This window comes from Clarias gariepinus, chromosome 22 (assembly GCF_024256425.1).
Source record: "Clarias gariepinus isolate MV-2021 ecotype Netherlands chromosome 22, CGAR_prim_01v2, whole genome shotgun sequence".
Classification (NCBI taxonomy): domain Eukaryota; kingdom Metazoa; phylum Chordata; class Actinopteri; order Siluriformes; family Clariidae; genus Clarias; species Clarias gariepinus.
In genome coordinates, this window is record NC_071121.1 from 12159526 (window position 1) to 12182233 (window position 22708).

General features: G+C 38.7%; 1 protein-coding gene across 6 annotated transcripts in view; it reads right to left on the minus strand.

Moving 5' to 3' along the window:
• atp2b3b (ATPase plasma membrane Ca2+ transporting 3b) overlaps positions 1-22708 on the minus strand; it is a 42936-nt gene that overhangs the window by 18485 nt on the left and 1743 nt on the right. For 4 of the 6 annotated variants that reach the window (XM_053482145.1, XM_053482151.1, XM_053482149.1 and 1 more), the window contains exons 2-15: positions 12092-12736; positions 8381-8578; positions 7672-7929; positions 7395-7520; positions 6889-7014; positions 5202-5243; positions 4450-4614; positions 3909-4123; positions 3448-3690; positions 2644-2885; positions 2203-2437; positions 985-1164; positions 401-488; positions 141-247 (exon numbers count right to left, since the gene is read on the minus strand). In XM_053482145.1, coding sequence (XP_053338120.1) covers positions 141-247; positions 401-488; positions 985-1164; positions 2203-2437; positions 2644-2885; positions 3448-3690; positions 3909-4123; positions 4450-4614; positions 5202-5243; positions 6889-7014; positions 7395-7520; positions 7672-7929; positions 8381-8578; positions 12092-12317 — 2451 coding nt within the window. In that variant the 5' untranslated portion in view covers positions 12318-12736. The remainder of the gene's footprint in view (positions 1-140; positions 248-400; positions 489-984; positions 1165-2202; positions 2438-2643; positions 2886-3447; positions 3691-3908; positions 4124-4449; positions 4615-5201; positions 5244-6888; positions 7015-7394; positions 7521-7671; positions 7930-8380; positions 8579-12091; positions 12737-22708) is intronic. The other 2 variants (XM_053482146.1, XM_053482150.1) reach the window with 1 other exon arrangement.

Below are 22708 nucleotides of genomic sequence, written 5' to 3' on the forward strand. Positions count from 1 at the left end.
GTATAATTAGTCACAAAACACAGAGGATTCTTTTGAAAAAAAGCAGTGAGGGAAAATGCTTTAAAGGATGATTTTTTTTTTTTTTTTTTTTAAAGAGAAGGGTGGAAGGTTAGATGAAAACAGAAAATAGCTGCACTCACCATGGCGAAGCCGACATCAGCTTTCTTGAGAGCCGGTCCATCATTGGTCCCATCACCAGTCACAGCCACCACCTGCCTCTGCTCCAATACAGTGCTGTCAATGATACCTGCAGATCATAAGCAAAGCTTAAGCATTGAATCTTAATATTCACTGTATATCCAGCTCATAGTGTAGCTTGATGAAACCAAGACATATTTTATCATTATTTATTGATGTGTGACTGAGAAAGCATGAGTAGTGAATATAGCAGCGTTCTAACCTTTAACCAGAGTGTGTTTGTCAGTGGGAGAGGAGCGTGCCAGGACTCTCAGTTTGGGCCAGATCTTATCAATCCTCTCCTGTTCAATCTGAAACATGCAGAGCAATGAAATTTACCATATACAGTACACTGTATAACTAATATCACTTTTCTTTGTATATATCATTGTATCGGGCTGTTTTTAGAATTCCCTTAAAATTAATGCATAAAATTAAGTTTAAATACTATTTGCAAAATACATTTAATGGTCTACCATTAGTATATTATTACATGGTTAGTCAATGGCAGGGAAAGCATGGTTTTAATGTTTTTTTCTTTTTTGTTCAGACCATGACCATAACACTAAAGAACACGTTAAATTGAAGCTGACATCAATTATCACCTATTTGTTTTAGATTTATGAATATTTGGATTAAACACATTATATGCAAGTGACCAGTCAATATTGCAATAATTATAAGAATTCTATGATGAATACAATAAAAAAAAAAAACTTTATACACCCACTGGCCATGCTCCAGGACCCATGGAGCTCCCCCAGACTGCATTCTGTTCTACTGTTTTAATAAATAAAAATGTATCACCTCTCCTTTCTCATTTCTGATTCGTCGATTGAAATCCTTTCCCTCCAGACATAAGAAATCATCACCGGGCTGGATGATGCCACACTTTGCAGCGATGGCACGTGCCGTGTTGATATTGTCACCAGTGACCATGCGCACAGTGATACCTGCTCTCTGGCATTTCCGGATGGCTTCAGGGACCTTCAAAGTGAGAAAAACAGATAAATACAGATGCAAATGTTCTTAAAGGTTTACAAGTTTGTCTAATTAAATAGGAGACAAAAATTGTGATTGTGAAAAAAAATACACGTTGAATGAGATTTCCAGACATATGTCTGTTAATTAACATTGCTGGAGGGCATCTGTAGTAATTATGATTGATTTGATTCACATGGAATAAATGGCTTCTGTATAAATTACAGACATTGGAGTGTCTTCAATGCATGGTTGTTACTTTAAATATCACATACCTGTATCTATTAATCATACCTGTATCTATTAATCTATGCTTTCTGTAATATGAGCTCTGTGTATACTGATTGCAGCTCCCTGCAAGTTGCATATCTTATATACCAACAGATATATTACAGAAATAAGACAATTTGTGTAAATCACAAACATGGGAGTGTCTTCACAATGTACAAATGGTCGTTACATTAAATATCCCATGCGCCTATTTTTAATACAAACCCATTGTTTTGATTTTTACTTAATCAAATTTGCAAGTTGCATTTAACCATTAATTTAGCAAATTATCCTAACAGGTATGTAGGTTATACCCGTGCTATTAATTCAATAACTTACAGTACAAAACCCATGAAAGTCCTTAAACTGTGTTTTTTTTTATTGTTCTGTGTCCTAAATTCAGCCAAATTCAGGTTTTTTTTGTTGTCAGCTGAAAACAATAAAAGAGAGCACTTCCTGGATCATCTTTATACTAAATAAACAATGACCTCTTTTATGAAAGGGTATAATGGCTTGTTTACGAACATGGCTTTTAAGCAGGATGTACAGTACTCAGAGCTATTTCCACTGGTCATTGTACAGATAATAATCTTTTCAGACACATAGCTAAAAAATCTGACACAATGGATTCAGACAGGACTAAAAAGTCATACTTCTCAGACATACTTTAATAATAATTACATTATCCCGCCTCCCTCTGTACAGCTCGTCCAATCCAAATGGTGATTAAAACGGCCAATTCCAGACCTCCTGCTTTATTTGGTCTCTACATACCTCAGGTCTAACAGGATCCTCAATCCCAACGACAGCAATGCATGTGTGATCAGTAACAATTTCAGCCTCATTCTCCCAGTCAGGTTCAGGCTCGCCAGGGAGATCACGGTAGGCAATGCAGATGGTGCGCAGCCCCTCGCACGCCATTGGCTCAATCACTTTCTTCACCATTTCATCCCTGTCCCTTGGCCTGAAGCTTCGTGTTTCACCTCCTGCTCCTAAAATTGATGAACACCTACAGGATAAAAGAAAAATTAAGAGATGAACTACCCATAATTGAATAGGAACAGATAATTAGGTGTAAAATTATTCAGTCAGCAATGAGAGGCAGAATACATTTCATGCATGTTGGTGTGATATTATGCAACTGATAAAAAAAAGATATAAAAACCAAATAACAAAACAATGTGACAATAATAAAGACAATCCAGAAGGACTCACTTTTTCAGGAGGATTTCAGAAGCTCCTTTGCTGTAAAGACGGAAGTTACCATCTGGAAGTTGCACCACGGTGCTCATGGACTTACGGACGGAATTGAAGGTGTAGACCTTGTAGAGTTTCTCCTCTGGAATCTGTTCACGAACGGGTGCATAGTCTCTCTTTAGGTCCAGCACAAAGCCCAGCAAGCCACATTCAGTCTTATTTCCAACTTGCTTAGGCAGGCCACCTTCCACATCAGGGGGCTGGAGAAGAGAAGGTGAAGAGAGAAAGTTATGTGTAGACAAGTGTTCTAGGCTTTTTGTGATACAGGCATCATCTTGCATATGCATACTGAAAGCAGCTCCCTGCTGGTTATTTGTTCTGATATGATTTTAAATATTGTTTACTTTTTATATGCTTGCAATTTATTGCAATTCCCAATATCACTATCTGATATACCTAACAGTCATAATACAGAAATAATGAAATGCCTGTTTTTATTGTTTGTAATAAAAGCTGAAGCTTTCTTTAAAAACATGTCTGATCTAAAAAAAAAACACTTTTCCAGGTGTTCTGTAGAAATACAATTAATATCATTCACATATTTTTTTAATAACTGTAAGCACCAGCTGGGTTATCCAGGACTACTCAAAAGTCACATTAGTCATGTGGTTGATGACAGAAGTGCCAGCAATATGAGCTTCAGCAGCAAATGTCAGATTGTATATGACTCAATGTTTGCAACCAAGTTTAGAGAATCTTTGGATGCTTTATAATGATCACAATTCCATATGGAGACACATCCTCTGCTGCGCATGCTCTTACCACAATCTTGGAGGTGTAGGCGCTGTTGATAGAAATGGCATTGACAATCATCTCCAAGGTGTTAGAGCTGATCTGATTGGGTTCAGGGATCTCGCGGAAGTGCTGGTCATTCACATAGGCTTGCACCACAGTCATGCGGTTGGTAGTCAGAGTGCCAGTCTTGTCCGAGCAGATGGCAGTGGCATTGCCCATCGTCTCACAGGCATCCAAATGGCGCACCAGGTTGTTGTCTTTCATCATTTTCTGTGAGGACAGAATAAGAGAGAGAATAGCAGGTAAGATTGGCCTTTGTATGGTTTTGTAGTGGACCATGAGTATTAACATTAAAGCATCATTTGAATGTTATAGGTAAAATTTTAGAATAAGCAGGATAAGAGCACAACGAGATCTAGATAAAGTATCTTTGCATATTTTAATTACCTAATGTAATGGGCAGACCAACGTGCTTTGGTTTACCTTACCTTCACTGAGTAAGCTAAAGAGATGGTGACAGCAAGGGGGAGACCCTCAGGCACAGCCACCACCAACACAGTAACTCCAATGATAAAAAACTTGACAAAGTACTGCACATAGATCGGTGTGCACTCTGGAAGCCAGCTTCGACCCTCTACCACGAATGTCTCAATCACGAAGTAGAGCACCAAAATAATCACTGTGATAGCTGACATTACAAGACCTGGAGGGAAAATAACAGGCTGTTTGCAGAACTGCATGAGTTACAAAAAAACAAAGGCATAATGACCTACTGTCACTATGACTGACAAGCATGTAGACATCACTCCTTTTGTTGAATTTTTGGATGTGGGTGGTGCACTTTTTTTTTCTCATTTAGAGTCTGGGGAACCACAGAGATGATAAATATCAAAGCAGATTAATACAAGAGAGAATGTCCCCAACTTTTGCATAAAGTGTGATCTTGAACTTACAAGGTCCTTGTAATTAGAGGTAGAATCACTAAACAAGACAAGCTAGTCCTTTATTCTCTTTGGAGTGGTCACTTACCTGCTTTACCGATCTGCACAGCCAATTTGGTAAGTTTGCCCTGCAGGACTGATTTTTCCTTCTTCGGCACATTGGCTTTTTTCTTCTCCCTCTCCTCCACCTCTCCACCTTCCGCGCTCTTCAGCGGCTGCATTTCCATAGCGACTGCTCCATCCTGCTTCTTGGCTAACGGGTGGGACAGAATTTGAGGCTATTACATATGGACAACAAATCTGTCCTGGCACAGTTAAGAACTACTGCGAGCAATATGCACCACCAACATGAACCTCTCTGATTACTATATACATAACAAAACACACTACAGTGCAGACTTCTACTATGGACTTGTACTACATGTTGACATATGGCAATAAAAAGCAAGATGAATGCAGACACAATTACTGATGGCACAGTGGAAACACAGAGCATCTACAGTACATTTGCAAGTGTCGTATCCCTTTTGACACCCGTTGAGACGGCACATTTTATATGCAAAGTGTTTCAGAATTTTACTTCACATTTAATACAAGGCAACACTGTTGCTGTAAAACGTTACAATAGTGATTAAATCAGTTGGTGAAATCCTAACTGATATGTATGCATCTTCATTAATGCAATTACATAACTAATACATGACATTACCCTGTTTAAACAGTAACGATTCCCATTGCACAGCACATTAGGTGACCTACAGGGTACAGAATATTCCACCGCAATGAAATAATTAACCCCTTACTGCCACTCATTCATCTACCCTACTGTCTCTCCGGTACCTTTATTTTGATTGGTCTCCACTGTGGCCTCTGGCTGCTTGCCTGTGAGATAGAAAGAGAGAGAAAGAGACAGAGAGAGAAAGAGAGAGAGAGAGAGAGAGAGAGAGAGAAAGGTATGTTGGAGGGAGGTAGACAGAATATAGAAGATAGAAAAAAAAGCAGCAAAGAAGAAAAGAAAGAGAAGAGAGTAACAGGGAATAAAAAGTGACAGACAGAGACAGAATGAGAGACAGGGTGCACAATGTTCTTGTGTGGGGGAAAACAAGAGAGCACAGAACGATGGAAACAGATGAAAAAGCGCACACATATACATGCACCACATGCATATACACGTACATAAACATTTAACCAAATGAAATTAATACTTCACTTCTAAATGGTTACCTCATTTGGTTTCACTGATTTAGTGTAACTATTATCTGTCTATTATTTGTGGGATGGGCCAAGTTTCATATGTACAGTTTAACTTGTACTGTACATGCACCTGATGCCAGTATATTGCTCAGAAAGTTGGTGTTTTTAATAGTACATACCATTGGTGACGCTGCTCTGTTTGGCTTCAGTAGTAAGTGAGTAACTACTGTCTTCTGATTGGGGTGCGTGAGGGGGTAGATGTTGGGTTATATGGGCGTGGAGGAGGGATTGTGGGAGGTTTTGGGATTGGGTGGAGGTAAGAAACAAAAAAAGGTATTTATAACACTGTCAGACATGTGATGGTATGCCAGGGAGTGAGGAAATAAGTAGTTGGATGTGGTTTGATTATTCTCATTATTTTAGAGAGCATTTTCAACGATCTATGCAAATTGAGAACGAGTTATTGTAAGTCAGCTGTCGGAATTTCCAAATATATTGTAATGGCTGAAATCTCTCTGAGAGATAATGAATGGAATGATAACAAAAGATTCTTTCTTTCTCTCGTTGTCCTCTATAATCTTTTTTTTTTTTTTAAACCAATGCATAATCCAGCACATGGAAACCTTAATTCTCCTGCAAATAAGAGTGTAAGAGAAAATCACTGCTACCACCTAGGGGTGCAAGTTTTTAAATTAAATCGACTTTATGTGTGTGTGTTTTTTTGTTTTGTTTTTTGGTTTAGAATTCCCATTCATGATCCTTTGACCAGTTTTGTAAGGAGCATGAGGAAATCATTATTTTATTAAATTGTTATTATATTTTGTAGCAGACTGTAGTACAGTAGCTGCATTTTCCAGACAGATGTGAATGACAGCTAATCTGAATTACTGATATATTCCCACATATGTAGCATAAATCCTTAAAATCTGAAACTCTTTTTAATCATATTAAAGGACTAAAACGTTTATGATTTCTGTTGCTAGCAACTCCAAAGTCATGGAAGGAGAATGCCAAGCGTCTGCAGCTCTTTTAAAGATTTGATTGTAAAGCTAATAAACCCTGTGGGTCTATTTACTAGCCTGGTACACTAATAAAACCTATTTATGCTGTGCATTTTTTTTCTTTCCCATGATCACAGAAGAACCTTGACAATGCATTTTACTCTCTCAGTTCAGTCCATTCCCACCTCCGCTATGTTTTCTCTGTACGTGTGTGAAAGTGTCAGGTAGACTCAATCCGTCCTAAATAGAACTTCTATACCGCCTCTTTATTTTTATTTTCCCTTAGTGTTCACTGTGTGTGAGTATATGAGCATATTTCACTTGAAACCTACCTTTCTTTTCTTTTTTCTCCTCCTCTCCCTCTCCAGCCCCTAGCAGAGTAAAAATGATTCCAGACTGAGAGTTTACTCCAACCGCTGTCACTAACATCCTTCCTGATCCCTCCATCACGTGAGTGCCTGAGAGAAGAAAAAAAATGTCGTAATGAACAAGAGATTTTCCTTGTAAATAAAATCTGGTCTTGCATCAGTCTGGCCTAAATGGCTAATGACTATCCAACCAATGACTTCATACATCTTCTTTAGGAAAATATCATTACTCTATTATTGAATAATGTCCTCAGCATGTCAGGAAAGCCTAATAAAGTGAATGGAGTTAGCAGTGGCCGGCCCTAAGAATAGCAACAGGCAGTAGAGGAAGGCCACACAGCAGAGATCATGGCAGGAACCAGAGACACACTGATTGAATTAGAAACATCTGGATTCCTCTGCAGCCTCTCAGTCACAGTGACACATGCTGTCATCAAGGTAAACAAAAACAAATACACCCGCACACTAACCGGAGAGAAGCATAGGGTCCTTGTCCACTGACTTGCGTACATGATCGGACTCTCCAGTTAGGGAGCTCTCGTCAATCTTCAGGTCATTGCCCTGGATCAGAATCCCATCAGTAGGCAGCAGATCACCTGAATGCACATAACAGGATAAATATTATCACGGAATAACAGATATGCGTTATTCTCACAACATCCTGGTGTATATAAGCTATATTGGTCCAGAAACCTATTAAGCTTACTCTTTCTATGAGTAGAGAGTCAACGGAGAGTAGGGACTGACCATATTTGACCTGGGCCATGTCGCCCACCACCATGTCAGCCACAGGGATCTGGATGACATTGCCGTTGCGCACCACAGCGAAGCGCTGCTCCTGCTCAATGCGGCTCTGCAGCCCACGGAACTGCTTCTCCTTGCTCCAGTCATTGAAGGCCGTCACGAGCACCACGCAGATGACTGAGAGTAAAATGGCGGCACCCTCAATCCAGCCCGCTTCAGCTTCGCCCTCATCCTCTGCACCACTGGACACGTTCCCGCAGGCTGCATGACACCAGGTTAAAAGTCAACAAAAGACACACTCCACACTCCACCAATTAACAATTTTATATTACTTTCCATTTCAGTAATGAAAGTTATTATTATTATTATTATTATATTATATTGTTAGTTATCATTTCATAAAATATAGTATTTCTTAACATGACAACATTCAGTACTATTTAGAAATGCTTAGAAAGTTATGTAATTATGTTATTACATTATTCAAAGTGATATTTTTTAGTGCACATTATGCACCCTTCTGTCAATTTTTATGAAAACCATCCGACATTCACTCCATCCAGCTCTTAAATCCTTTTTTCTCAATTCAACCTCTCATCGATCTCATTTCCTATGCCCCCTCCCTTAACTAACATCACCCCTCTGACTCTGAGTTCTCAGCAATCCTTTGAATTTCCAATTTTTCCCCTTTTTCTCTAGTCCCCTTTCTTACCCTCACTCTCCTCCCCCGGGGGCTGGTAGAAGGACAGGCCAAGAGAGATGATGGCTGCTATCTCCAAGATGATGAGGGTGACGTCCTGCAGTGCCTCCCACACAAGCTGCAAAAAGGTCTTGGGTTTCTTTGGGGGAATGAAGTTTTGTCCAAATGTCTGCGCTCTTTTCTCCAAGTCCACCGGGTTATCAGATAAACCTGATGGGAACAACACACTCATCAGAAGAGTAAAAACAGTTTTCAAAAAGATTGTTAAAAATAAGGCAGACCTTAAGGTTGAGGTCAACTACTGACCTTCTTAGTCAAGTCCTTTATGTCAATTCCTGAAAACCTATTGAATATCCTACTCCTGAATTGCCAGTGTGTATCCTGTTCAAATGCGAATGTATTTTTATCCATTAAATAACGCACTTGTGAGTGAAACATCACTTAAAGCCAAAAACGTTTTGGACAAATTTCTTGAGACTTTTAGTGTTACATTTTTGCTCTCTCATTTCTTTCTTCCATTTTCTTCTTCTTCCTATCCCAGGTGACTTAGGGCACGAGGTGGGGTACACTCTGGACAGGGTGCCAATCTATCACAGGGCATACACACATACACACACTCACTACGGGCAATTTAGGAACACCAATTAGCCTTATCTGCATGTCTTTGGTCTGTGGGAGGAAACTGGAGTACCCGGAGGAAACGCACCAAGCACGGGGAGAACATGCAAACTCCATGCACACAGGAGACGGGAAACAAGCCTGGTCAGGAATCGAACCCGGACCCTGGAGGTGCAAGGCGGCAGTGCTAACCACTACACCAAAGTGCACCATGCTATAAGTAAATGATTATGATTAAAAAATTCTAAGTGAATGAAGCATTTTGCTGTGGATTGTTCCATATTTGCAGTCATAAGGAGCCTTCACAGCATCTAATACATTTCAGATTTAAATTATTCATTGTTTATTTCCCACGCATTGGCAGTGGAAGATTAAAGACCATTAAGTCACTGAAATGAACCGAATACCTACCAACACCCAATACTAAATTACACATGATCATCAGTAAGCCTGCCCTTAATGTGCCCACTCTCACTCTTTCAATTGGGTCTCTCAGGCTTCTTCTTTCCTTCTTTCCATCTATCTTTCTTCCTTTTTTTTTTTCCATTTCCATGCATGTGTGCAGTTTCCATGGCAATGAAGGCATCAAGCAAACCTCACAGTTGCTCTTCAACTTCCTGTCTTTGGACACCTTTTCGCCTGGCTACAGATGATGTCACTGCATCAGAGAGGCATAAGAATAGATTTCTGATTGGTCTGCTCTGATGGCAGCTCCACTGCAGACTAGTCTAGGACATACTGCAAAGCTTGTGAGCTGCAATACCTATCAAAGGCATGACCCAGCTCAAGAGTCTTAAGCATTATTTGCACCATTTTTATTTATGTCTGTGTGTGTGTGTGTGTGTGCGTGCATGCGTGCTTGTGTGTTTGTGTGTGAGGGGAGGCACTTATATGTGACACTTATAAGAACAGGCAAAGCCAGCCAGTAAAGACATTTAAGTGGTTAAAGAAAAAGTATTGCCTATCAGTAAGTGACTGTATCCATTGTGCTATGTGTGTGTGCTTTCACACACACATGGGAGAACTGGTGTGTGGCTTGCTGCTCTCACACATCATACCCACACTGCATGCTGAACCCTCTCACTCCCACTACAGCATGCATAATAATATCGTACAGCCAGTTTACAAGGGTGTGTGTGTTTGAGTGTGTGAATGAAAGAAAGCATGAATCAAAGAGGGGAAGAGATGACGACAGGAGAGAAGTCTGTATTACCTGACGGAGGGGTTTAAAACTGCTGAGTTGTCATGACTACACACCTTTTGATAAACCTTTTTAATCTTTTCAAACACCTTTCTCTCTCTCTATCTCTCTCTCTTCCTCTCTCTCATTTTTACTTACTCACTCCCCCTTTCCATCTCCCCTTGGTATGTCCTTGACAATGCGGCAAGCTGTACTAGCTTTCCTGCTCTCTCCTTCCCTCCCTCCTTCTCTTTCTCTCTTGCTCCAACCCAACCCAACCCAACCCAACCCATCCCAACCTGGCCAGCTAGAATAGTTTTCATCCAGTGCTGCTGTTAGGCTGTTAGGCAGTATTGAGTATAGTGTTACAGGAGCCAACAGAGGTGCACACAGTCTGGACTTTAGAAATGCAATGGTCTCATTCTGCAGTGCTGAAATGTGTTGTCCAGGAAGAGAGCGGCACTAATGTACCTCAGCTTTCAGAGACTCACCATTACAATGATGGTGCTACTCACAATCCCTTTTTCACCTTCCTCCCACTCTCTTTTCTTCATCTCTCATCCTGCCATATGCGTGTACAGTAATGTTCTGCCTTTGGCACTAAAGGATGCATCTGAAGGCTGATGGGACGAGTCACTGACATCACTGATATCCAACAAAACAAGACTTCTCATTGCGGCAAGGTCTTAAGCCCTTATTACTTTTAAAGGGTTGAAACAAAACCATTTGATTTCCTTTTTTAACTTATAAGTATGCAAAATAAGTGGCTAAGCATTCCAGAAAAGATTCTAAACAATGTAGAATGTACCAACATTATTTAGAGTATTTAGAAGGCTAACCAGTTTTTCCTTTTTGGTTAGTACCTGTTTTATACGCCAGATCATTGCAGAAATCCCCCAAACAATCTGTTACCTTATCCACTGCTTTTAACCAAACACTAGTCTATTTAGCCCTAAAGAATAAGTTTTCATCGGACAAATATGAAAACAGTCCCATTGGGCATATAGGATCAAGATACTGCACAGGAGCATAAAGAGTACAGTAAACAAAAATAAGGGAAAATAAGGGAAACAAAATATATCAATTCTCACTTAGAGATACACATCTCAATAGATCTCTACACATACCCACATTCTTGAGTAGACACCTTAACAAAATTACAAAGCCTCTAACTCTCACAGAGAGTCACAGTGTGGCCTTTCCTATCCATAAGCGAATGAGCAAGTCTCTTCAACACCGGCGAACTGTTTACCCAGTAACCTCCTCTCCCTACACCCACCTCGCCACCGACAGCGCCGTAGCCTAGCAACCTGACACAAACGCACGCACCCAGAGTGGGAAGCAGGCAGTGAAACAGTGAGAAATGGTGGATGAGTGGCAAGATGGGGATGGGGGGGGATGAAGTGAGGGGGAGGAGTGGGAGAAAAAAGAGAGAGAGAGAGAGAGAGAGAGAGAGAGAGAGAGAGAGAGATGGCTAGATAGTTGGATGGATGGATGGATGGATGGATGAATGGATAAATGGACAGATGGCCATAATGGAATAAAATTACTAGGTGGGTTTGGCTTTTAGTGCATGTTCACATCCTCAAGCACCCATTCTTCACTGATCCAAAGCTAAATGAACTACACTATTAAGGAACAATTGTTCCAGGTGCACTACATAATTGACAGGCACAACAGAAATAATTAATAGGAAAAAGAGGTCAAGACATGACAGGAAAAACCTTAGGTTGTGTAACTGTATCAGTGTGCAGGTGAGACTTAGAATCATCCAATCAAAATAATGGGAAAGGTGGATAATCACTGAGAGATATAATCATTTAGGCCTGTGTTTAAGAAAAAGAAAAAGATTGAAAAAAAAAATTTAGAAAGAGTGAGAGAAAGTGTGAGGAAAAAGAACAAGAGAGGCAGAATATTGGTCTTACCATCTGTGGTGGATGACTTGAGTCTGTGGCAGATGCCTTCAGTGTCTCCATAGGTTTCCTGAATCTTCTGCAGCGCTTCTGCTCCTCTCAACTCCATCAGAGACCGCAGCTCCTCCATGGTTATCCCAAAGTTGTCGGAGTGGTTGGCCTCCATTCCTCCACTCCGCTTTGGATAGAACTCCACCGCACTGTTCGCCATGTCGCCTATGGTAGCTGTCGTTGACATTGCCAACTCTTCAGCTTATGAAGCCACGTCTGTCTTCCTGTCCAGATCTATAAAACTCTCTGAGACACTGTCTCAGCAACTTTGTTTTTTTTATTCTAAATGCGTTCTGTTTTGGTCTGGCTCAATATTTTGACCCCTCTCCTCTCCCTCCCAAAGTAGCACCTGACCGTCTAATTCTCCATTGAAAGAGGAAACTAGGACAGGGAGGGGAAAATGCTATTTAAATGTAAAGAAAAACTAAAAACTTGCCCGCTCCACTCTACCCCCTGGACCAGAGGGTCAACAGAACGAGGGATCACAGCTCTCCCAATCCATTAGGGATGGAGAAAGAGAAGGAATAGAGGTGAGTGTTGAGAAGACACAGCCGATGTGGGTGGAGGAGTCAGATTTCAGAAGATGCAGCACAGTTGAGAGTTTGTCTAGGGGAAAATAGCAAAAAGCACATAAGACTGTTAGGGAAGACTAGCTTACTCTTGCTTAATTGATTCAAAAGTTAAAGGTGGCTGTCATTCCAATCTCATTCTGATTTAAAATGAAGCAATATAATGCTTTTAACTAGACAGAAAGATTACAGTATGTTAATTAAAGTCAGTCAGTTTCTATAGTACATTTGACATTTCAGAGTTTAATCTCATATTTGTACCCCTGGTCCCCTCCTGTGAGTTCATCCACCGATAAATGTGCTCCCCAGTAGGCGCATTCAAAACAAGACTAAAATATTTGGACATATAGTCATGGACTATGTAAGTCAGTGATGCAAATAATCCTTACAGCCTATCTCAAGAGAGTGAGATAGCTCCATTGTCCCAAGGCTGCCATGGAAACCTACAGATGCCTCTGAATCCTACAAAAAGCCTTCAACCTCAATATACCTTAATACACTTAGTTGCACAGTAATTTCCTTTCCTCTTACAGGCACAGACACTTGCATGTAAGCACATGCACATTTCATCACAGCATTTGCTCTCTCACTTTGGTGCTGCTGATATTCTATTGCCCACTCATATATGGCACATCTCATCAGTCTCACTTCGTTCAAAGGAGTGAGAGTGGATGTGTGAGCTCTGTCCGTGTAGGATGACAGAGCTGGGAGTGTGCAGGAGCGACAGAGTCATCACTGCATCATGCTGACTCACTAACCCTGTCACCCTTAGCAGCCCAAAACCCCCTCTCATCGCCCCTCATCTCATCTCATCTCATCTCATCTCATCTCATCTATCTAGCTCTCCCCTCTCCTTGCCTCCTCTCACTGTCTTTAATTCCTCTCCACTGCAGTGTCGCAACCGTGGACAGCGGGGAAGGTTAAGAGTGGTGCAGTGCTGGATCATCAGGGATTGTGAAACTCACATGAATATGGATGAGAAGTCACACCTCAAATAATGATATGTTTGTGTGTTTAAATATGTGTGTGTGCCTGTTTGAGGTAATAGTCAATCGGCTAACGGCATTCTATCCAGAGTCTATGAGAGCAGCTCTAGTTCCCATCAGTGGGCCACAGTTAAACAGTGATGCAGCTGCGTTTTGTGTGCAGGAGGCAGATGGCTAAAGATTATGCTGAGTTTTCATATTGATCTGTTTTCAAAAACCTTTCCAGGAGCGTGCTAGAGACCCATTAGGTGATATATTGTTGATAATGCTCTAATAGCAGGCTGCCCCCGGTCTATTCACATTAAACTTTTCCTGCTGATGCAAAACACAATACGCTTAAACTAAAAGGGAAAGTGAGAGATAGGAAGTGTGAGAAAGAGAGACAGAAAGAAAAATGATATGTAGGGGGAGAGTTACATAAATTGTCACGCACCATACTGTACATAAAATAAGCAGCAAAAACAAATCACAGCTATTTGTCAGACAATATTGCGTATTCTAAATGTGCATCACGCAACAGGACAGTGATTAAACTAACAGCACATAACAATTGAAGACTTTATCTGACAAAAAAAAAAAAAAAAGCTGCAGGAAGTGACACAGCTGACTGGTTCTCTGGAAGCCCAAATTCAATATCATAAGCAATGGTGTTTAAAAAAAGGAAGAGAAGTGCTGGGGAATGAGTCAGTCTGCTGCTCACTTCATTCTAATTACAGAGTCTGAACCCTCTCACAGCACTAATGCACATACCAACCACTGAAGGAAACATTGTTTAGATGTAATAAAGCTTTTCACTGTTGTTATTTTCTATTAGAATTTTCTCAGTTAATCGTGTATCCCACTTTATTATTAATGTAACTTACTGCCTAATATATAATATAGCTGTGAAAAGCAACAGAATTCAATAAATATAAAAAAGGCGTATAATGACATTAATTATTTAGTCAACTAATGGCTCAGTGGTTAACATTGTCGCTTTGCACCTCCAGGGTCCAGGTTCAATTCCTGCCTCAGGTCTTTGTATGTGGAGTTTGCATGTTCTTGCCGCGCTTGGTGTGTTTTCTCCTGGTGCTATGAAGACATGTGGATTACTGTAGGCTAACTGGCTTTCCCAAAATGCCTGTAGTGTGTGAATGAGCGTGTGTGTGGCCTGCAATAGATTTTCTCATTGCAAAAGTCATCTCATGCCATAAAAGCATGTACATTATGCAGTCCTGGGCAACAGCATACACATAAAAACTGGCCTTAAAAATTCTAACCTCATGTAAGTTTTACATATTGGGTATTATGTTTATTTTACCTTAATAAATTAAGTTTGTAAATGTACTTAATTATGTTAAATGGTGTTAACATAAGCATACCAATTTTTACCATTTTTGACAATTATTTATTTTTGTTCAAATTACATATTTTATAGTAAACGTAAATAAAATCAAAATGATTTTGAAATGATTTGGAATCATTTCTGACTCTAACTCTGACTCTAACACACTCACAGCAAGCAAAATTAGTTTAACAAGCATTTTAGTTGTAAAAGGACAGCCAGTGGATATGTATTTGCCTTTGTTTTGAATATCACTGGTTAGATTTGAACAAATCTGTGCCTGAATTGGAAGTAAGGCATAAAAGCATAAAACTATGTGGAACCGGTCATACAAATGTATAGAAGACACCTTGTGGTAGTTTGAGTGTTAACAATATTCTTATGCTGTGACATTTTATCTGATAAATGCCAATAATGTTGCATTGCAGTGATCTGTTATTGGATTAAGCCTGATTCAGTAGTACTATGTATTTCTTTTAAGCCGTAGAAGAAAAAGAATACATCAAATATGAAGTTTTAAAGTGTGTGTGTGTGTGGGGGGGAGCACAACTTCTAATTTAATGTTTTATGTTTAGTTTAAATATTTTTTACATTCTAGAACAAAACATTCCAGTTTTCAAAACTATGAAATAAAAATATGGAATAGGATAATAAAGTAGCAACAACAGTCAGTCGTTATTTTACCAAACTCAGAAATCACTGATTAACATAACCTCAGATTACAATCGTTATATAGGCTTTTACAGAGCATAAATTCTTAATAACAATCTCGATATTACCTGTTAATATTATATATTACCTGTTTAAATATGATCATTGCATATTTTTTATGCCTTTAGCATTGTTTTACAATGTAGAAGAAATAATAATCCGGAAAGACCACAGGAGTTGACGTTGTGTCCTAACTTTTGATGGGTGATATATATCAAGCTGTTTTTTTTTCTTCCTAATTTAGGTAAAGATTATAGCTTATAGCTCATGAAAATACAAAATCCAGTATCTGAAAATTTTAGAATACAGTATTTCAATCAAAAAGGGATTTAAAATACAGAAATGTCCAACTTCTAAAAAGTATGTTCATTTATGCAGTCAGTATTTGGTTGGAGCTCCTTTAGCATAAATTAATGCATCAGTGCATCATGGCATGGAGGCAATCACCCTGTGGCACTGCTTAGCTGGTACTGATACTTTATTACTAGGGTTCAGGTCTGGCGAGTTAGCTGACCAATTAAGCACAGTAATATCTTCATCAGCAAACCAGTTAGTGCTAGTTAAAGCACTGTGGGAAGGTGCCAAGTCCTGCTGGAAAGGGAAATTGGCATCTCCATGAAGCAGGTCAGAAATGAAGGCAAGGTGTACGAATAAAAATAAAGAGCAATCCTAGAAGAACATATGCAAGAGCCTCTAGACTGGGGTGGAGAGCCAGGACACTAAGCATGCTAAGCATGTAATGACAATAAAGATATTCAATTTAATTTAATTAGATTCAATACTGCCAAAGCTGCATGGAATTGAATGTCCTGTAATAGCATAGTCAAAGCCCAGACCCCAAGCTAAATGAAAATATGCGTCAAGACTTGAAAATAATCAATGAACTATCAATCGGACAGCACTTAAGCAGTTTTGGACCAGATGAATGGGCATGATTTTCAAGATGCCCTGTGTAAACCTGATAAAGACATATGGTGGAAGACTTGCTGTTTTTGTAAGTGCCAAATGTACTTGTATTGACCAATTTTTGTTTTATGAAACTTTGGGTCATAATATTTGCATCTTCAAATTGTCGCTGTACATTATAAATAAAATAGGCAAAAAATAAATCAATGAATTTAAATTTCACATAAAAATGTGGAAAGGTTAGTAAATACATAGTAATTTTGCACAGTACAGTTGAGTAATGTCGTGAATGAATCTCTATGACTGCAGGGTAACGGTCCCTGTGTTGAAATGAACCTGCTAGATTGTAGTGATTCCTGATAAAGGTTATTACTGCTGGCACAATTATAATGTAAAATTAAAATATACATGTATAAGCTAAATATCTTGATCAAGTGAACGGACTACTCAAGATAAAAAGCTAAAAGCTCCAAGAGACCAACTAAAAGCTCAAAACTGACTTGTGGACAAAACAAGATTTCAGGTGGCTTTTGTTCTTTTCCCTTAAATGAAATCTAAGAAGACATAAGGCATATTTTGCAATTAGATTCATGACTATAACTCGTTGTTAGTCTGCATTTCTTTACCATGAAATATCCTCCTGCTCTGAAACTGCCTCCTGATGCTCTGTTTCCAAAAAATGGAACAACGAAAATGATGCAGAGAGAAATGAATAAGAACAGACTATTCATTTTTTAAAATGTGTGTGTGGTTAAACATCATAGAAGTTATTTCTGCAAAAAGAGCAAAGATAAGCCAAGACACAAAAAATACCAGGTCCATAATATTTTCAAAAAAAAAAGGAATACAGTACAACGTAGTTCACATGAGCTACTTCACTTTGGTTTACAGGGACAACAACCAGCAAAGGAAGCCTGCTGAGGGCAATCTTAAAAAAGAGAGCAATTTCTTGTAGACAAGAATGAAGACGCTGTCAAGCAGTGGGACACATAGAGGCGATTCTGTGGATTTTACTGAGCAGCACACAGCACACACTCGTACAAGATGACAGATGCAAGCTATGGGCAGCAAAAAGCTTCCAATTGTAATCACCCTTAGCGTCTGGGAATATACGGTTACATCGATGTATGATATAGTGAAAAAAACAACAACAAAATAATCATACATCGATGTAACCGTATATTCCCAGATGCTGAGGTTTATTATTCTATAACTGATTATGGACAACTAACAATGAATTTAATTATTTCAGTGTAAATTCAAGGGTTGTTCAAGTCAAACCGGGACTTGACTCGGCACAAAACCGACATTTAAAGAAGACTTCAAGGAAGGTAATGATGAGACTCTTAACCACAGTAAAAAATTTGAATGGTGCAAGCGTTTTGAAGAAGGCTGTACATTCGTGGATGATGATCCTGGCTAAGGTGGCTTAGAGCCCACTGCAGTTGTTCCCATGAACATTCAAAGAGTGGATCCTTGAAAATCAACAGATGCCTTGTCGCCAGAAGAAACGCATCTGTCTATAGGAACTGTACACACTATCATTCACAAACACCACTTGCACATTAACACATCTTAGCTGGGAGTTATTGCTACATCCGCTCGTAGTCCTGGCCTCGCTCCAAGCCATTTCCACATGTTTGGGCCCTCAAAAGAGGAGGCTAGCACTTCAGATGTGGAGCAGGTAGTCTGATCATGGCTCAGGTGTACTGAGAAAACTTTTTGCCTTAATGGTATCCAAGCTCAAGTTAAACACTTAATAAGTGTAATAAATGTACACTTGATAAGTGTAGCAGTTTAGGGATTATACAGAGAAATAAAAGTAGTTTTTCCTCTCCTGACTTTGTTCTGTTATGCTGCATAATCAAACGTCCCAGTTTGACTTGAACACTCCTCTCATATTATAGCCTTGGTAAAGGATTACATAGTCAATTGGGCTGCATAATGACCATTTCAAATATGATTATTATTATTTTTTATAGCATTTGCAAATTTAAAAGCAAACAATACTGTATATAATATTTAAATTACAGTATAATGTTCCCTATTAGGTACTCCTAATGTCAGTCTGTTACAAAAAATGTTCTGTAAATTTCTTGAATAAATGTTGTTTGATGTACAAAAGAGACTAACTATATGATTTATGCATGCTAGACTACTGAAAAATATGTAATATGTGTCCTAAAGTGGTATTAAATGTAAATAATAAACAATTACCAAGAGAATAAATCTCATATGTCATTTTATTGAGTTTTTTCGGTAACACTATTAAAGAGCACCCTACATATAGAAAGCCATACACATGCATATATACAGATCATGACCAAATGTTTGTGGACAACCGACTATCACACAAGTTTGGGCTTTCTAAACATCTCATTCCAGAGTTCAATTTACCCTTGTAATAACCTTCACTTTTTTGTGAAGACTTTCAACTAGACTTTAAAGGAGGGCTGTGGGGATTTGCCCATTAGAGCAGAAGTAAGGTCAGGCACTGATGCTGGGTTAAGAGACTGGTACACAATCAGCATTCCAGTTCATCCCAAAGGCATTTAGTGGGAATGATATCAGGCCTCTGTGCAAGCCCCTTGACCATGTCTTCATGAAGCGTGCTTTGGGCACAAGGTCACTGTCATGCTTGAACATGTTTGGGTCTCTTAGTTCCATATAAGGCATGTACACGAAACTGCAATGCTACATCAAACGAAGACATCCTCCACAAATGTGTGGTCCAAGATGTTGGTGAAGACCCACAATGAGTGTGATGATAGTCATGAGTTCACAAACTTTCGGCCACATGAATTTGTATGTGGTATAAAAATAAAAAAGGACAAAGAAACAAAAAGAAATTTACTCACGAGCCTTAATCTTGTCTTCGTTGCTAGGGATTTCAACTTAATTTTCACCTTCTGTGGTTTATGCAACAGTCTAGCAGCCTGTAGCTTTCTGTCTAATATTAGTTCTGCCTGTGATGATATAATATTAAAGGCTCAGTAATATTTCATTCAAAAATAATCTTTTAAGTTATTTTATTTATTTAAAGAATTGTTATCAGCCTAGAATGGTATATACAGTCATGTGTAAGGGTTAGTGCCCCCCTCTTTTTTGTGAGTGTGTGTGTAAAAACCATGTGATAATAGCAATACACAGTATTAGGTAAATACAGCCTCAGACGAAGAGCAGCATATAATAATTTTCATCATGCCATTATTTATTTAACACAAATGAAGCCAAAAAGCAAAAACAAAAACATGCAGGCAATACTAAGTACCTCTTACCACTTCCAAAGGATTTAAGATGGTAAGTTGCAGTCAGGTGCTGCTAATCATCAGCCCTTGATTAATTGATCATCAGCAGGTGCGCAGACATCTACGTATAAAAGCAGACGGTTTGGATGTTTGCTGGTCTGGAGCAATCAGTTATGTGTTAATGCCAAGAGGGAAATACATAAGCAATTATTTAAGAGATGCAATTGTTATTGCAAATTATTCTGGAAAGGGTTATAAAACCATTTTTAAACAATTTGGGTTCAACATTCTACAGTGAGAAAGATTATTCACAAATCTTCCCAGGATGTACTTTCAGCAGATTCATCCCAAAATCAATGCCCGGTGCAATGTTTAGAGAAATCCTAAAAGCCTCAGACCCTACAGACCTCACTTAAAATGTTAAAGTCCATGACAGCACAATTAGAAAAAGACTGAACCGGTACAGTTTGTTTGTCAGGGTTGTTGTCTTAAACAATATGTCTTAAAACATACAAAAAGATCTGAACATAACCCAAACATAACACTATGGACAGATTTGGCCTTAATGCCACACATCATGTTTGGGGAAAAACCAAATAGCATTTCAGGAGAAATACTTCATAACCACTGTCAAGCACAGTGTTGGAGGGGTGATGATTTGGGCTTGTTTTGCCTTTCAGTCATTTAGTTGACCATGAAATCCTTTGTATAATAGAGTATTCTAGAGTCAAATGTCATGCCATCTGTCCTTCAGCTAAAGCTTGGTCAAATTGCGGTCACGCAACAGGACAATGATCTAAAGCACACCAGTAAATCTACAACAGAATGGCTTAAAAAATAAAAATGACCTAGTCAATGTCCATACCTTAACCCAACTGAAATGCTGTGGCAGGAACTTAACAGAGATGGGCATAAGCGAATGCCCAAAAACCTCAATAAACTGACGCAAAGATGTAAAGAAGAATGGACCAAAACAACTAGAAAAACTGATAAAGTTGTACAGGAAATTATTACCTCTAGTTATAGCTTCTAAAGATGAATCTACAGACTATTGAATCAGGCAAGTTCTGAGTATTGCATATTTTTTAAATTATTTATTTTTGTTAAATAAATAATGGCACAGTAAAAAAGTTTTTAAATAACTAAATACTAAGACATGCTACTCCCAGAAGATTTTAATTATGCTTTTACACAAAAAAAATATAGAATTAAAGGGGGGCACTAACTTTTAGACATGACTGTGTAATGACAAACTATAACTCAAAATAATGACCATATTATCACTTGTTTCTAGCCTACAATAAAGACAGCATACACTTATCTATTTTGAGAGTTTTTATCTTTTTTTTAATATACACCTAAATGTTCCGATGAATATCCCTTTCTCGACTAACACTGTGCATTAATCAAAGTGCTGTCAAACAGACATTACCTTATTCTTACACCAAGCATAAGTGCACTCTACCTAGGCTCTCTTTCAGTATCCCATTTCTCCCACTGGGTACTCTATTAGCCCATCTCGTCTCCTTAGCTCGCTACATGCCACTTTCTTTCAGCTATTCTCACAGCAGTTGTAATTATGGTTTTAAACAAGGCACAAGCAGTGAATACATGAACTAAACTGGTGTGTGAGTCTACAAAATAAGCTTTTCATCAAAAAAAAAAAGTCTAGCTTGGATTAGGTATAGTACTTTTGTTCCTTAGACTGTCAGGAGTAAGCATGGATATTGAACCTCCAAACTGAATGTTATTTTCATCTGATTGAATATAATGACAGCAAAAGTCACACCCAACGTTGCTGCAGCATTCAGGTCCAATGGCTTGATATAATCATGATTAATGAACTGTAATTCTATATTCATCTGTTAAACCACTCAAACTGTGTGAGATTACATGTACGTGGCTTTGGGTTTGAAGCTTTGACACATGCTAAATTTTGTAATTAAATATTTGGTTAAACATTATAACTCTATGATCTACTAGAAATATTCCACTAACCGTGTCACTAGAATAAAATTACTACCAAAATCACTATTCAAATCAACTGGGGATTACAATGTTTGGAGTATTGCACTGACCACACCGACATTAAACTGCCACTAAAAATGATCAACCCTCTCTCAAAAACAATGTCTGAATCATTTTGCTCCAGTCAAACCCACTCAGCATATGTATGATTCATTAGAGGGACTTCTAAATGGCAGGTCCTCATTATAATGATGCAAGGTAATACTTTGTAAATCAAATTAACTACACCAAATTCAAACAATTATTTATCAGCATACAAGTAACACACTGGTTTCCCTAATCAATCTCTGCATCAAAAGCACTCAAACTAGGGCAACCCAGACAGTGAACTAGGGCAGCCACACTTTTTTAAACAGTATGGTAGAGACAAATATGGAGCTTACATCCAAATAAGAGCATGCTTCATGACTCATAAATAAAAAGGTCTAAAATAAGCAACATAGACTTTAAAGGTTGTGATCTGGATGCAACTCTGCTCATGCATACTATGTACTTGTGTTCTCACAAATGCCTAAAAGGGTTATTTGGAGGCTTAAGAGTTATAACTATGAAAAGGAAGTCTATCATTCCTGAAAGGAAAGCATTATGAGATTCAATGTTGTACATGTAGATCTTCGTGAATTTTTCACGGGTCAAACTGAAGAAACCTTTAGGGTATTAGATGCTGTTTTGTTTTTCTGATTAATTAAATGCACTAATGCCATCGCATAGCTGCATGAATTTACAAACATGGTGGAAACTGCCTTATATGAATAAGAGGGATTGCTGAATCTTAAATTCAGTCAAGATGAAGACCTACTGTATAA